The sequence below is a fragment of the Pagrus major genome, chromosome 6, assembly GCF_040436345.1.
Source record: "Pagrus major chromosome 6, Pma_NU_1.0".
Classification (NCBI taxonomy): domain Eukaryota; kingdom Metazoa; phylum Chordata; class Actinopteri; order Spariformes; family Sparidae; genus Pagrus; species Pagrus major.
In genome coordinates, this window is record NC_133220.1 from 19,315,073 (window position 1) to 19,331,523 (window position 16,451).

General features: G+C 41.4%; 1 protein-coding gene across 1 annotated transcript; it reads right to left on the bottom strand.

The window, feature by feature from the left end:
* Positions 1–912: 912 nt before the first annotated feature.
* Positions 913–9,679, bottom strand: LOC140998758 (von Willebrand factor A domain-containing protein 1-like). The gene is made up of 6 exons (XM_073469129.1): positions 9,479–9,679; positions 3,765–4,304; positions 3,371–3,649; positions 1,857–2,132; positions 1,413–1,700; positions 913–1,287 (listed from the first exon to the last, which is right to left on the bottom strand). Exons 1-6 carry the CDS (start codon positions 9,597–9,599, stop codon positions 1,268–1,270), a joined length of 1,524 nt encoding a protein of 507 aa, XP_073325230.1. The 5' UTR covers positions 9,600–9,679; the 3' UTR covers positions 913–1,267.
* Positions 9,680–16,451: the final 6,772 nt, after the last annotated feature.

Sequence of the window (16,451 nt, forward strand, 5' to 3'; positions counted from 1 at the left end):
AGGGTCTAAGGACAGAGGATGTCGTTCACTGTACAGACTGTAAAGCCCATTGAGGCAATGTGATTGTGATTTTGGGCTACATAAATAAAATTGATTTGATTTGATTTGATTTGAATCTTCTTCCTCTACCCTCTACCGGCTGCGCCACAGTGGGTCATCTCTTTCTATCTTGCTGGAAAACTGGGTGCCGCCCAACCCTTCATGGAAGATCAACATATTTCATTTAGCGTTAGGTTTTTACGGCAGATACCCTTCCTGATGCAACCCTCCCAATTTATCAAGGCCCGGGACCAGAAATTAGGAGTTCACTGGCTTGTGGCTTGGGAGCAAACCGGGGTTCAGTGTCTCGCCCAAAGGACACTTGGACATGTGGACAAGAGAAGGGTGGGGATCGAACCACTCTACCTTCTGAGCAGTAGCTGCCCCATGGCATTTAAATAAATCATGAAGTGAAAAAGAAATGCAATCCAGGCTACAATAGTTCAGCTCCTCAGGTCACAGCTCATCAGAGCACTTATATTTCTACTTGCAGCTCTACAATTCATAATGGAGATGTTGTGTGGTTTATTGTACCTCAAAGACTTTTCTGTAATTTTCTCAAGCTTATCTCATCCTATTTCACTCCTCAGATGAGCAAAGCCTTAACCCAGAAAAGATGTCATTCACAGATATGAAGATTTAAAACTAGTGACAGGTGATGCCAGAAATCTGGATTTTTGATAAGACATTGGGGGAATACAGGACAGGACATCTCTTTACATTTTAAGATCTTTAAATATGTGTGCAAGGAGAAGAGAACGTTTTAATATATTTTCTAGTAAACACACCTGTAATTATGTCACAGTACAATTTAAGAGACAGCTGACACTGTTACGATAACAGACGGTTAATCACAATAATAAATAACGATTGTCAGTAACAATGGTTCCTTGTACAAACCGTGGAGGCAGCTTACCTGCCTACTCTGACTAACTCTGATATGTTTGAACACATCTGAGACGCTGTGGCGGACGGCCTTCCTGCAAATTTGGTCGACATTTTAATTTTCAGGACAAATAAATTATAATTACACCAGATTTGTTCAACCATTGTGAGGACAGAGGGCTGGGGCTACGTGATAGAGTCTTTTCTGTCAGTTCAAGATAAACATTCTAACTTTGAATTGAGAATTAATATTTAGTCCTACACAGAGTATCTAGTGCATCCAGCACCTCAAATGCTCGATTTCACTAATTGTTTTGCTCAAGCTGCTTGATTGGTTTGGTTGTTAACCCCACTGGTTGGAATCTATCAGAGAGAGGAGACAGGGAAACAGGAAATTACACTTCCTCTAATGAGCCAAACCTGCTATGAATGAACAGAAGTGCTAAAACTGAGAAAGAAAGGAGATCTTAATATTCAGCTCAGCCAACCTGTGTCTCTCTCTGCAGTGCAGCATAACCCGTCTCCTCGGCCAGAGCTGTAGACAGGGGACACACACACTCGACTGCCTGGCGCGAGGTGTGTGAGCCGGGTTGAACGAGAGGTAGGAGGCAGGTAGACCGAGGAGGTGGAGGGCTTCCAGGAGGAGCCGAGTGAGCCTTCTCTCTCCCAGCTCAGCCAGTAGCCTTTCAGGCCTTCCTGACCGGCCTGCCACGCCACCTGCACCTCCTGATGCTGCACCGCGGTCAGCTGAAGGTCGGCCAGGGCAGGCAGAGCTGCTGCATGGAGAAAAACATGGAGGGAAGATTTAAAGATTGATGATTCACAAAAGGTCAGAGAGAAATAAAACAGAACAATTGAAATGTTTACAACCAAAGACAACTCAATTATCATGTAGGAGGAACAACTAAAGGACAAACTCAAACAAAACGCACCCTCTTGAGTGCATGCCCTCACAGACATGGCTCTTTCTTTTCCATTCACATGCAGAGCGCTGACTGTGACCAGGTACTGAGTGCCCGGCTCCAGACCCGTTAGTAAGGTGGAGTTCTGCTGGTTGTGTAACGTCACGGTGTGGACGTGTCCGCTCGGGATTGCTCCGTACTCCACCGTGAATCTCTGGACTCGAGCCGGCTGCAGGGGACCCCAGCTCACACGGATCTGACGAGGGCCAGCGTCTGACACGGACACCACGGCTGGGCTTAAAATATCTGAGGAGAGTGAAGGCCAGCAGCAATTAAAGGTCAATTATAGATAATTACAGTGGGCCTGAACAGCCTGCTATGCTGCAACTGTTGAACAGATCAGGGGTTGTGTGTGTTGTTGGAAATTAAAGGACAGGAAACAAAAAGAAAAAAAAAAACTCCCTTATGTAACAAACCATCAACTGTCTTTGTCAAGTACTCAGCCTGCTGAATGTGTTTCAGAAAAATAAAAAGTCAATAGGGCTGGGTACTGTGACATTTGAACCCATACGATACCAGTACTGGTCCCTGGAATTCAGTACCAGTACCCAACAGGACTTTACTCTCTTTGTAATAACAAAAATGTGATTTCAGTCGTACAAAATAAGTCACCAAATCAGATCGACATTGCTTTAAAGCAGGACGCTGTAAAATGTAGAAACTGATGAAATATCAGCAGGGTGTTGGACTATATAAAAAATATAAATAACTGTCAAAAGAAACATTAATAACAAACATTGGAGGGCTGATCCTGTCCTGATCCTGATGGCCTAAAGAAACACAGGCATTATCTTTTTGTCACTACAGCAGTGCTTGGGTAATGTAATATTTCTCTGTAAATACTATGAAATTCACGTACTATTGGTTTCATACCAAGGTTTTGGACAAAATAAAAAACCTCACAAATTGTGTTAGCGTACTAAACAGCACGTTGGTAAGGAGTTTATGATGGAGCCAGTGGCTGAGTTTTGGCTAACGGCAGTAAAAATGCTGGGTTGACATCGACTAAGACAGTGGAAATAGCCCAGTTATCTCCAACTAGCTAATTAATTACATGGAGATGTTGATGAAGATGATGATGCCTCCTCGTTCATGTGGAAGGGTTCAACTTTCCACAAACGAGCACAGTGCTGGCACAGAGAACGGTCATGCCTGCAATGTTTTCTTTGGTGCCATTATCTTGTGATCATTTTATAAGAAAACAAAAGGTTTTTTTTTTTTTTTTACTTGTTTTTATTTATGAATCTTATGAAGTCGTTTCTGGTGATAGATTAAATTGTTATCTTGATAAATCACCTATTGTTTTCTTGAGATAATGATTTAAATTTACCCGTTATCACAAGAAAACTAGCTTTGTTATCTCAAGATAATGGCATAATTGCAGTTACGGCCATTCTTGTATTACATCTATGACGTTTTCTATCAAGTTCTTCATCTCTTTTCCTTTTTTTGAATTAAGTATGTTATGCTTTAAATCCTCTCACCAGGAAGTGTGGTGAAGTCCACAGAGAGCCTGTTAAACAGCTGCTGGTTGGACTCTGGGTGGAGGGAAGCTGTGTAGGAGGTATCAGGGTGCAGGTTGGTCAGCTCTACCCAGCTGGAGTCGCCTGGGAGAATGCGTCTGGTCTCAGGGTCCAGTTTCCTCACAGAGTGATACCGGAGTTCATAGTAACCGCTGCCTGCACTCAGAACAGGACGCCACTGCAGCACGGCACTATGGGAAGTCAAGTGAACCACACGCAGCCGTTCTGCACGAATGATTTCTATAGATAAGACGAGACGAGAGGAATGGAAGACAGAGAGGCATACAGTTAGTCTACTGTGCTAAATCGCATATTTCAAACACACACACACACACACACACACACACACACATACTAATGATGGCGTCCCTCAGGTCCTCTGTGATGATGTCGACGTTATCTATGTCCACAGAGTAGAGGTGAGACTCCAGAGGTGGTGTCACTGCCCGTTGTAACACCTGGTAGTTGCCATGTACTGTAGACACCGCCAGCACAGAAACTCCCTGCGCCTTCAGCTCAGACATCGGCTTGTCCACGTCTCCAGGCTGCACACCATCAGTCAGCCACAGCAGGATCTTTGGCACCTTCTCCTCCGTCTCTGTCAGAAGCTGCTGGGCCACCCCGAGCGCCGCCTCAGTGTTGGTGTCCCCCTGCAGCTGGCGGACACTCTGCAGTGCTTTCTGCAGACTCTCCTGATTGTTGTGGACGTCCAGGCCAAACTCCAGGTTCGGGTTTGTGCCCACCTGCAGCAACCCGACTCTTACGTGCCCACGGCCCAGTGAGAAGGGGCGAAGCAGCTCGCTGGAGAAGAGCAACAGGCGTGAGAACTCGTAGTTTGCCACACTTCCTGAAGAGTCCAGCAGGAGGAGAATATCCCCTTCACAGCAGTTTAACTCTGTGCATAACAGGAAGGAAAACAAGAAGGTCATTTCAATACGTGGGTGAAAACCTTAAATCATTCTTGTTCTTGTTTACCATTTTACCATGTATGCCATCATACAGTGTTGAAACCTGCATTATTATTGTTATTATATTTTTGCCACTTGTGGGCAGCGTAAATAAGCTGTCAACACAACATTGACATTTCATCACCTTCATGATGATATTGCCTGTGTGTTAGCAGGTTATTTATTTAAACATTACTTTTTTATGAAGGAGACAAAAAGTAATCAGCCAAGTCGGCAGAATAAAATGTTAATATTGAGTATTTCTGGAAACCACGGCCACATTAAACTTTCATATCATATACTATCACCATTCTCACAATAAATGGAGGAGGGGGTGATGGTGGCGCCAACAGGTGTGAAAACTGACAAGCGAGAGACAACTGCTCAAGACGGCATCAACATTTGGAAGTGCAAAACCACTGGATATTTCAACAAGACGTTAGGACATTTTCCGGCTGTTTTTGAACCTGATGAGCCAAAACATGATCTCTTTCTAAGCCTGACCAAGTGATTTTCTTGCCTTCATAAAATTGGAAACTGAACAAAAAGGAACCATAAAGCTGCAACAAAAAGAAATGTAAAGTTCAAACATATCTGCAGAAACGTACATTGCCAATGTTGATTCTGGGCAAGTGGGTTGAGAGTAACATTAAAGAGGTTCTGTGGAACAACGTCGAGGAAAAACTGACCCGAGTCCTTCACAAAGAAATCCACAGTCCAACAGCATTAAACAACTGAAACAAATCGTCCACAGGCTTGAACAGGCAACAGAGAGAGACGGGGATGGTCTAATTTTTCACGTCACGTTACAATCCGCTCACATACGGCCAATTAGAAAGTGATTCATTCATGTAAATTGCATGTGTAAATCCAATATCACCTTCCTTTTCGCTCAACAGCTGCTCACCAGCTAGCTGCTAACTTTGCTGTGCAAAGTCGGGTAGATGCTGAAAATGACGTTGGGTGAATCAATAAAATTAGCCGAAAGATGTTAAAACGCTCCACAAAAGTGAGGGGAACTGCAGAGTCAGGCAATAATCTCTGTGGGCTCATCACGACAAGTAACCACTTCTCAAATACTCTATTAGGTGTGTGAAATGCTAATTTGGCCAATAAATATATTAGGAAATGGCAGCTAAACTAGATCCTCAATTTCCCCCATTTTAGATATTAAATCAAGGCACGGACGGGGATTTTTTTTATTAATGATTAGCATGGAATCTTCATAAAGTGTGGTGAATTATTAAGTCGCTTCAATTTATCCTTAAAGATACTAGAAACTGTTGGCAGTGATGAATCATCCCATCGTGACTACATTAATATCTCAGTCATAAAAAAAGGGACACTGATTTAAGGCTTCAGGTTAAGACTGATCTTATTATTGTCATGGGTGCCACAACTGTCCTTGGGGGAAGCACTGATAAAAAGAATGAAAAGGCAATAACAAGTATATGAGGTGTCTCATTTCATACATAACACTGAAATCCTGAGAACAATCTGCTGCGCGGCTCTCGGCGTATCAAAGCATGTCGGAAAATATTGCTTTGAGAATACTTTAGATTGAGCTCCAGCAGAGGATTCACGAGCGAGGAATCAAAAAGGATTGGTCACAGGAGTCGATTCATCATGTGGAACTGGAGTGAGATTTACGTCGGCGATAAAACAAAAACAGGGCAGAAAAAGAGAAAGCACAACCCACATCTGGGGATCTGTCCAATCTTCACCTGTCATCATTTCTCAGAAGCAATTGTGCTCCAGTGTGTTGTCGAAGAGTCGACTTTATGGAACAATTTTCAATGAAATAACCAACAATCAGATCGACGGCTGGCTCACTCGTCTGTTCCTCTGGGAGACCACTGAGCGTTTCCTCATAATCATGTGGGGTTTGTGAAATTATAGGCCTGCAGTTCATGAAATATTGGTCTTATACCATCACCTATTATTAATGACTAATACGCTGACATTAGTTCTTATAACTAATGTGGATTGAGGATCAGATTAAATGATTCAATAATTCCTATAATCCCTAATGTGGCTTTACTGCCTCACTTCTTCCATATCGTTCACACCTATCTGTCTTTTCCATTTGCAGCTCCTCTGCAGGACACACCCTTTATTTTATTGCAGCAATGGTCCATAATCATTAAACTTTTATAGGGAGGCAGAAAAAATAAAGCAGCAGGAAAATAAACAGGCGGAGAGGAAATGAGGGAGAACAGAGCAATCAGACAAGGAGGTGCCAACATCTTAATGAAACACAGATAACTAACAAGAGAAGAGATGCTACCAGAGGGAGGCAGAAGCTTCAAGAACATGAAACCTCTGTGGATTTTAAATATATATTTATAGGCTATATATGGTGAAGAATGGGGGGGTGGGAGCTGATATGGGAAAATGAGGCAGAGAACAGAGAAACAAGACAGAAAGATGAGGGGAGATGACTGGATTAGAGTTGCTGATGGAGATGTAGAGGAATTGCTCCATCTTTGCATTCCTCAGAGGGAAAGTGCCTGTGAATATGAGATTTGAGCATGTCATCTGTCATTTAACTGGTTTCAAGCTGTGCCAAGGCCATATGTTACACTGCAGAGCTGCTCAGATGAATGAAAAATATGTTAATGCTTCCTGTGAAGTTTACTGAGAGCGTTATCAACATGCACTGACATCAAACAGACAGATGGTAGACTATCCAGTCTGCGCTGCATCAAAATCAACGCAGGCTACTTCTGAACTCCCGATCATCTAAAACATATTACTCATGAACTGTGTGTGGCTCTGCTGCCTTTTAAACATTTACACATTTCCGGCTGAAAAGTGAAACCGCAGATGAATTAAAAATTCCAAGCATTCCATGTGGGCTTTCTGAGGAGGATCTCTAACTTAGCCAATAAGCAAAAATATTTACTTTTAATTAGCTGTGGCCACCTGTGAGTACCACAGCGTCCTCTGTGTTAAAGTCAGCATGAAGAACAGAGCTCCTAATGTCCTTCAAAATACAGAAATGGACTGCTGCTCCTCCAGAAGAATTAAACACGAACAATAAACACCTTACCTGCATTACTGAGCAGGGTTGTCCCTGATATTATAAGGTTTAGGGACCATTTTGGGCAAATTAATGTAAAATCACTGTGGAAAGCATCAAAACTAAAGGATATGTCTAATGGTTGTAATTGGTCTCCAGTCGACTTCTTCAGCAGGTTTAATTCAGCTTTTGAGATGTTGTTTGTTTATTTTCTGCTCTAGCTTTTTGTACACATCTATTATCATGGTTTGAGTTTTGGTTTGGTAATTTCCTGTTTTATTTTATCGATTATAATCTCATGTGTTGTGTGTTACTGTCTGCTTCCTGTCTTTGTCTTGTTTCCGCTCTTATCTCTGTTTTTACCTGTGTTTTGTTGAAGGTTCAGTTTGTAAGAAAGTTGATTTTTGAGTCTTATCCCCAACTCAAAGTCAAATACTGACTCGTAGGGATTGCAGGTCAGGTCGGCCGCCATCCCAAAGCATCAATATTTGAGTTGGGAAAGAGAAAAATCAAATTTCATACAAATTGGACCTTTAATTAATCAGTTCCTGTGTGTTTCCTCATTCTTTGATGGTTTGTCTGCATCTCCTGCATTCCTGTGTCTGTTTCCTGGTCCTCTTGTGTCCTTTGTTTTCCTCATTTGTTTCCCATGGCTTTTTGGTTCCTCTGTTTTTGTATTACTCTTTAATTTTCTTGGATTCTCCTTGTTGCCTTTTTGCTCCCAGCTTTTGTGTCACCTACCTTTTTTTGCTAGCATTTTGGACTTTGGATTTTATTAGAAAACATACATTTTCTTGGGAGGACCCCCAAACCCTCTGCCCAGTATGTGCACCTGAGTGCTGGTGGACACACTGTTTACTTGCATACGTTTCTTTAAACTGTTTGACGTCCACTTGGCTGCTTCCAGTGGTGTTACGATTTGGAAAAGATGACGTTTTCCATAACTTCTTACAGTTTGTACACCCATATATAATTTGTTCCGTATGAAGTCACAAACAGTCCAGATCAGCCAGCTGGCTTCTTTTTCCAGATTAAACCTATAAATGAAACCTGCACCTGCAGCGGTAGACTTAGTATTCAGATCCTTCAATTAAGTGAAAAGCAGCATTTGAAAAAAAAAAATTAATCCATTAGGAGGTAAAAGTTGTATGAAATCACATATAAGTAAAAACACTTAACTATTTTTGGCTAAATGTACCTTTTTCATATCAAAAGTAAAAGTACTCATTATGCAGAAAAATGCCACCTGTGAGTGTGACACTATAATTTATTATACTATTGGATTATTATCACTGATGCATGAATGTGTAAGTAGTATTTTCTTTCAACTTTTTATTTATTTTCTTTCATTTGCTTTTACATTGAACAAAACTGTGACAGAAAAGAAAAAGAAATCAAATAAAAATATTGTAAGCGGTATTTTAATGTTAGCATATTGAGTTTAAGCCAATTTTAATTACTTATACTGGGAAATGTAAGCTGTAACTGCATCGTACAGTTCATGTGTTTTCAATGTAAAATCAAAGTCTGACAAGTAATTAGTTACTATAGTGTCTACTTCTTCAGTGACTTTTCATATTATTGCCAGTAACTGAATATTTACACTCATTGTGATTATTATAAACTATTATATTGATAGATCGTAAACTGGGAGCACATAAAAAGACACACCCATTACATTTACCAAGTGAATGGAAACAGTGTTTTGCAATGTACAAACACAGAATCACACTGTCCATGTGACAGCTTGTTTAAACCAGTCTGCCTGTGGAAATGACCCCAGCCTGTTGCTTCACATTAAAAATGTTGTCAAAAAAAAATCTATTAACAGCATTTTAAAAAATACGTTTGTGTGTCTTTGCATAAGTTGTAACTTTCACAATAAAGGAAAAACACGTTTTTCTGAAGGGTTAACTTTCAGCCCAGACTTCATTTACAAAAAGCCTAATTTTCAGAATCTAACCCCGAAGAAGAAGATAGATCAAAAATGTGAACTTTGGACATTTGTACCAGGTCTCTATATGGTCCATGTTTAATTCGGCGATATACCTGGCTATCTGTTCTATCTCATCTGTACTGTAGCCCATGATATCAACTCACCTGTGGCAGGTAGAGCAATCTGCGTGTTGCGCCGCTGCAGCGTCGCCAACAGAAGGAAACAGCGAAGTAAAAAGTGCCTCATCCTTCCTGAGCAGCATTTAAAAACTATGAATTTGATCATAAGCAGCACAGGCAGGTGAAATAACCAACAGTGGGTCTTCTGTCACCGGTTTCCATCGCACAGTGGTCCAGTGCGTGTTATGATCCACCTCTGTCGCCTCTTCAGCAGAGTTTTGCTGCTGCGCGCTTCATACAAACTTTTCTCCAGCAAACACCTGCGTCATGCCTTCTCCTCATTGTTTGCAGGGTGGGAATACTTCTCTCCCAGTCCAACAGACTGTCTCACTTTCAGGTCCAGATCACTCCTCCTCCTCCAGCTGCTGAGCCAGGAAATACAATCAGTCACCTTTTGCTGGATTTTGGTCTTTGATGGTGCGTTTAAGGACTCATCCTTTCTTGATTTTGGCTGTTTACTGTTATTTCCCTAGTTCATGGTCCGCAGCCACACATTCTCATACAGCACTAGACCAAGTGGACACCCATGTGAAAGACTATGTGTCCCAGAAGAACCAAGAAAATCTCATCATGAGCATGCCAGAATTAAAAGTCTGCTGTGGCTGCAGAAAGGATGATCTCATCACTTTTCCCTGTACAGTATCTTGTGCTGGATGAATAACAGTGAAACTGATCTGACCTTCATTCTCTCTGGGGACACCCAATATGGCCCTCAGGCTGACGATACAACCGAACCTCACTTTGGAAAACAGTAACCTGGCAAGAAACCCATTCAGACCAAGCAGCAGCGAGGAAAACCGGCCAGTCCATTAGACAGGATTACAGTAAATACCACAGCTGCTGCTTATCAGAGAGATAACTTGGAACAAGTGCAGGGTATTCACATACATTTATTGCAGTCGACTACAATAGGACCCATGTCTGTTTGTGTGTGTGTTTGTGTGTGTGTGTGCCACCAGATAAAGATAAAAGGCTTAATAAATGGAGGGCACTGACTCAATGTGCCCTCTTGAGATGAAAGCATCCACTGCCAACACAGAGTGTCTGCTACTTCACTGGAAATAATGTGGATGGTTAGAGTTTGCTTGTGCTGTATGTGGCAGAGTTTTGTATTATTTTTTACACTTTTCGCCAGTTTTCCTCAGACAGGGTGCGGTGTAGGGTGTATTTTAATTCTGTCATTTGATACACGATATGAACCATTTTTATTTACGTCTGGTTTCTCTGTTGAAGTAAAGTCTGATTTGCTTTGATTCCCTCGAAGCAGCACACATTAAAGCAAAAGTTTGACATTTTGAGGACACACGATTTTGATTGATGTAACTCTAATATCTGTATACAAAACTAGTGCAGTACCTGTTCAAAACATGATGTTCAGCACAGATTTCGACTGGAACTGCGACCACTAGAAGTGCCAAATTTAGCACTTCTAGTGGTCGCAGTTCAGCACCAGCATGTTGGACCAAAACAAACCGGCATGTCAGCCACACCTCCCCTTTCCCTTCGCCTCCCACGCACCCCACCCTCTCTACCTCCGCCATTCTTAGCAGCACAGAGAAGAAATGAAGTTACCCTTTTGAGAACCGTATCAATGACGCGTAAGTACATTAGACAAGTGAGAGGATGTGCATATTGGCCATGACTGCGGTCTAATAACATTTGGAAAGTCTAGAAGAGCCGCAGGATTAAATTATTTCATCCCCATTCAAGTTAGCTGGGCGCTAAACCAGAAGTTAGCCGGCTTGGTCGGCGATCGAGGTGTTTTCGTAGCTGGGAAGTCAACCTTTTTTGGCTTCAAACCACCACTGAGCAGCTTTCATAGGAATGAACGGGACTCCAACTCCAACACTGTGTCCAGTAATTAAAACGTCCTTAATAGACCGCACCCCAAATTCCTTCCTTATTTACGCGGCACCACCTGATGTTGATAACGCGCCTTCTCTTCGCGCGGCGGAATTTACACTAGCTAACATAAACATCACTAACGCTACCTAACTAATGTTAGGACAGTACATTATGCTGGGCGCATACTCTTTTTATGTTTTTTTCCACATACTGGCAACTACCAAGCCTCTTGATGCTGATGAAACACCATATCACATAATTCCATCAGAGTTATACTATTGGCTGATGAACCAACTGTATTCTGTATTCACAAAGATAAACAAAACGATCATTTTGGACCCTACAAACATTTTTAAATAATTCATTTTAAATCATGATAATGTTTTTAAAGAAAAGAGACACATTTATTTTGCATCTTTCCACAAACGTTTTACATAAAAATCTTATCAACATGACCTTTAACCTTCTGCTTTTGTTTTTTTCTCTCACTGCAATGCGTTACTCCAGCGAATTGTTGCCCCACGCTCATCTCCAGTTTGTTTACATCTGCTTCCCCATGAGATCATGTGAGAGGGATCACATGTGAGCCCAGGCGTGACCAAATTGCACTAAATCCAACAATGCACTTCCTTGGATGCTCAGCAAAACACCTGTCAAGTGTGAAGTAGATCACAGACAGACACACAGAGATTCATTGCTTTATAGTTGAATATTAAGTTACTGCCAGCAGATGGTTAACAAAACCTGGCACAAAGACCGGAAACTTTGAAAATTATGTTCCAGTGGTGAAACATTTGTCGGACAAGAACATAACCTCTTACATGTAACATTAGTGACAAAATGTTTCCTTCCTGAAACACAGCACATTTTGACGTTCAGAGGTTCCCTTCTCATTTCACCACTGACAATATGACACTGCATTAAAATACCTTTTGGCTTTCCCCCTTGGATAGTTTATGTTCAATGTCTGAGCCCACAGCTTATGAAACTGTAAAACCAAGCTGACTCAACACTCCTGAACTCACCAGACATTCAATGATTAAACTGAAACATTACACAAGCACTCTCTCACACACACAGTGGCTTTTAATTTGCAATCTCGTCTCATCCTTGATGTTGACCTCATATTGAAACTCTTATTAAAAGTCACATTAAAAGACTTTTTCAGTGTTGTCATGGATATTTATATTTAAACCTGTCCTTTTCACTCAGTGAACTCAGATGTGTTGTTGTGCAATAATGAGCGTTGTCAAGCTTGTGAGTCAGACAGTTTAAGATAAATGGTTCAAGTAAAGCAAGTGTGGTCAATTCTGCTTCACATTTGTAGTCGTTCTAGTGGCAATGCTCTGTTGATGTCTGTCAGTCCACCACTTTAGTCCAGACGGAAATGTCTCAGAAGCTTTCAGATGGATTTCTATTAAATTTTTAAATCCTAAAAAATCCTACTTCCCCTGACCTTTCATCGATCAAGTTGCCATTTTTATGTTCAAAGTGAAATATCTGGATAAGTATCAGAGAGATGTCATGAAATTGGTTTGGACACTCATGTCCCCCTCAGGATGAACTGAAATAACTTTGGCGATATTGTTTTATCTGGTGCCATCATCAGGTCAGAATTTTTATTTGTCCAATACTTGAGACCATCAGTCTCAGCTGTACTGTACATGTCTTGGCTTCTCTGGGTCTGTCTGGCACTGACGACGGAGGCTTCTGCATTGGAAAGCCACGCCTGTTGTTACCATGGCATCCTATGCATATAGGTTGGTGATATCTGGATGAAATAAAGTATACTCAGACCAGAAGGTGCGGTCTTAATACAGTAATGTCAGTGCTGCTGACTGACATTCTTCTCCTACAATGTAATACACAAATGAAAAGGAGGAGCTTCTGATGTGAAAAACCTTTTGCTGCATATTTGTTTAACCAGCAGTAGCTCTCCAAAGTTGCAGTTATAATTAAATGGCAAACAACATTGTATAATTTCCTGCTAGTAAAAGAGTATAATGATATTTTTGTGTAATACTTTCTTAAAATGTACACTATGATGATAAGTATGTAGCGCATACTGTGAATAATTTGAATGTTATATGGATTTGGGACACAGCTTGTTATTGTAAAGTCTTTAAATCATTTTCCTCTGTATTTTTTCTAGCTCCACACTTCAGTCAAGAGGCCACTGTCTGCTTCACATTTGCATTTCACATGTGCTCTACCAGTTTGCGATTGTACCTCTCACTGTGATACTGTGAAAGCTGCTGTTACTTCCACTTGAAACATTAATTTCTATTTTTATAGTTATGTGTGTAATAAATGAGACATGAACACACACTGCATGTGTGTGTGTTCATGTGTTCATGTTCCAAACCCAGTTAATCTAAAGATGACTGTGTAAGCACTATTATAAATCCCTTCTGTGCATGAAGCATGAAGAAGAACATGATTAACAAACTACCAGCGCTTCATTCTTCACAGTGTAAAAAGAAAGAATCACGCCCATGTTCCCCACACAGAGGGGGGATGTGCTATTTAAAAAACATTTTATTAACGTCATGTAGATGAGCTCTGCCTCTGCTGAGGAGTCCTGCTGATTAACTTCCAGATTAATGTGCTGTCAGCCCTCTGCCTCTTCGGCACAAATTAACAGGATGTGTTATCACAACTACACAGCGATACAATAATAATGACCACACAGGACAGGAATTAAGCTGTAACCTCTTTCCCCTTTGGAATGAACGCTTTCATTATGAACGCGCTCTTTAAAAAGTGTACATTTGAGCTGCCTCTGCACTTCGGAGGTTGAACGTTGGTGGCAGGGAAAGCCCTCAAGGTCGGCTTTGAACCAAAAAGTCTCCCTTGTAAAAGCAGAGAAACCGCAACATACAGAGCACTTACAGGTATTGATTAGAGGCGTTGACTCAAAGGACAGATTTATAAGGATGGAGCTTCCCTTCCTTCCGTCTCTGAACTCATCCGCTGTCTGGTGCATGTTCGGGCCTGTGGCATCACCAGCCCTGCCGCTAAGATGGAAAACTGGAATTTCCCATGATGAAGAGTTTGGCAAAGGCAGCTTTCTCCTAATGTCTGTGTGGACAAACATGTGTATGAGCATAATATGTGTGTGTTTATGAGTCTGAGCATGTGAGAATATGTGAATGAGTGTGTGTGTGAGTGTTTTATAGTGAATACATTCCACAGGGTGCAACGTATATGTCTACACAGTATACGCCTGTAATTCTGAGACGTTTATGGATTTTCCAAAATAAGGATGTTTAACAAGCATCCATTTTCAACGCGTTGCTGATGATTGATGACAGATTTAAAACATGAAAACACACTTCGCCATTGCTTTTTACAATGGGCTGTGAAGGAAAGAAGACCAAGTCACGCAAATAAATGACATTCATGTCTGCAGGATGAGCGGATGGTGATGATGCGGCAGCCAAGCCAGATATTGTTTCAAAATTTGTTAGTGTGAATCAACTGGATGTTTGCAGAGACAAAAGCCAAAACATGATTTGTGCCTAACCCTAACTAAAACATAATCACAGGTTCATTCCATACTGCATTTTTTAAATCTGGTCTGGATGAATGTAGCAACAGTCGGTGTAGCAACAAGATGGTGAACAATGTCCATCAACTTTGACTCCATTTGAGCACCAAGCATCAACGTTATAAAGTCCAGCTCTCCTCGTCCTGGGCTCTGTCGGCCTGGAACAAGGTCTGCCCGTCGAGCACAACAACTTGATCCAGGATGCTGTGGCGGAGACCGGTCTCCATATAGATATGGACACAAGAATTTCTGATTTCCCGTTGTTTGGCCAGCCTGAGTCTCACTTCTTCCACTTCATTTTCTTGCAACCAAACATTAGCCAGGAGCAGCCTTAGCAACAAAATGTAACTTTGGTTGACGCTGGCGTCAACACTGAAGCTTTTGGTTTGAGAGCCACCAACCATAACTGTCATTTTTTGACAATTTGCAACCTGCGTTTCTTCTCCAGTGCTGACTTGTAAATAATGTTCACGTGACTGGGAAGCTCAGATTTATCTAACTTGAACTTACTAATGCAGCAGTGCCTGAGAACCAGACAAATATGTGGACCGTCATTCAGTGCAATTAAACTTAAACATAATTGATATAGTGTTATATTTTCAATGCACAGTATTTTAAACCTCACACACTCAACTCTGAAACAATACGACCATCTTAATGGCCTGAATCCTTGCAAGTCGTGATCATGGGAATCTTATCTCTACCGCTCTCTACCATCCATCCCACAAGAGGGCAATGCCGCTTCAGTGTCTGCAGCCATGCTAGCAGCTCTGTGAGAAGAATGGCTAAAAGGTTGAAAACAAACAAAAGTTATGTAAATTAGTGTCACTCACCAAACGCGGTGTGCGTAAAATTAACCTGCAACAAGAGGTTAAGGCATTTCTTTCCTCATAAAATATTTACAAAGTAAAGTCTTTTAACTCCAGCATCATTTACATCCTTGTTTCACTCTAGTTTCCTCACTACCTTTGCTCTCATAACTGCATTGCTTGGCACATTACAGCCATCCCTTGATCAATGAAACAGTGTGAGACCACTGTGCATTGTGTCAACACTCAGCGTACACTCAGTGTCCTCGTGCGAGTGATTGAGACAAACAATATGGGACCCAGTGCTCCACTGTGCTAATGTACTCTATACTACTACTCTACTACTACTACTACTACTACAATGCTAACATGCTGATGTTTATTGGGTAAAAAATCTTTCCCATCCTAATAGTTATTTTACTGAGGCGGTTTGCAAAAGATTTGTTAATTGGCAAAAAAGACAGCTGAGGCTGTTATTGGTTTTTGCAGTATTTTGGTAATAAACCAAAGTATTGGACAAATTAAAATTCATTCTTACAATCCCCAAGGGGAGAGTGAATGTGTGTACCAAATCAGTTTTCATGGCAATCCTTCCGATAGCTGAGATTTTTCTGTTTTTCCAACAGAGATATTCCACTGAAACACAAATGTTAAACTCATGGTGGCGCTAGAGGAAGAAGCAGAGGACCACCGAAGTCTTTAGGATTCATCCTCTGGGTACCGAGCATGACTGGTCCAAATCTCTTGGCAATCC

Excerpts from the sequence above, each read along its gene's own strand:
- LOC140998758 (XM_073469129.1), bottom strand. The coding sequence starts at position 9,599 with ATGATCAAATTCATAGTTTTTAAATGCTGCTCAGGAAGGATGAGGCAC. Across the intron at positions 3,650-3,764 it reads CCTGAGGGACGCCATCATTA|AAATCATTCGTGCAGAACGG; the intron begins GTATGTGTGTGT and ends TCTTATCTATAG. Across the intron at positions 1,701-1,856 it reads GAGGGCATGCACTCAAGAGG|CAGCTCTGCCTGCCCTGGCC; the intron begins GTGCGTTTTGTT and ends TTCTCCATGCAG.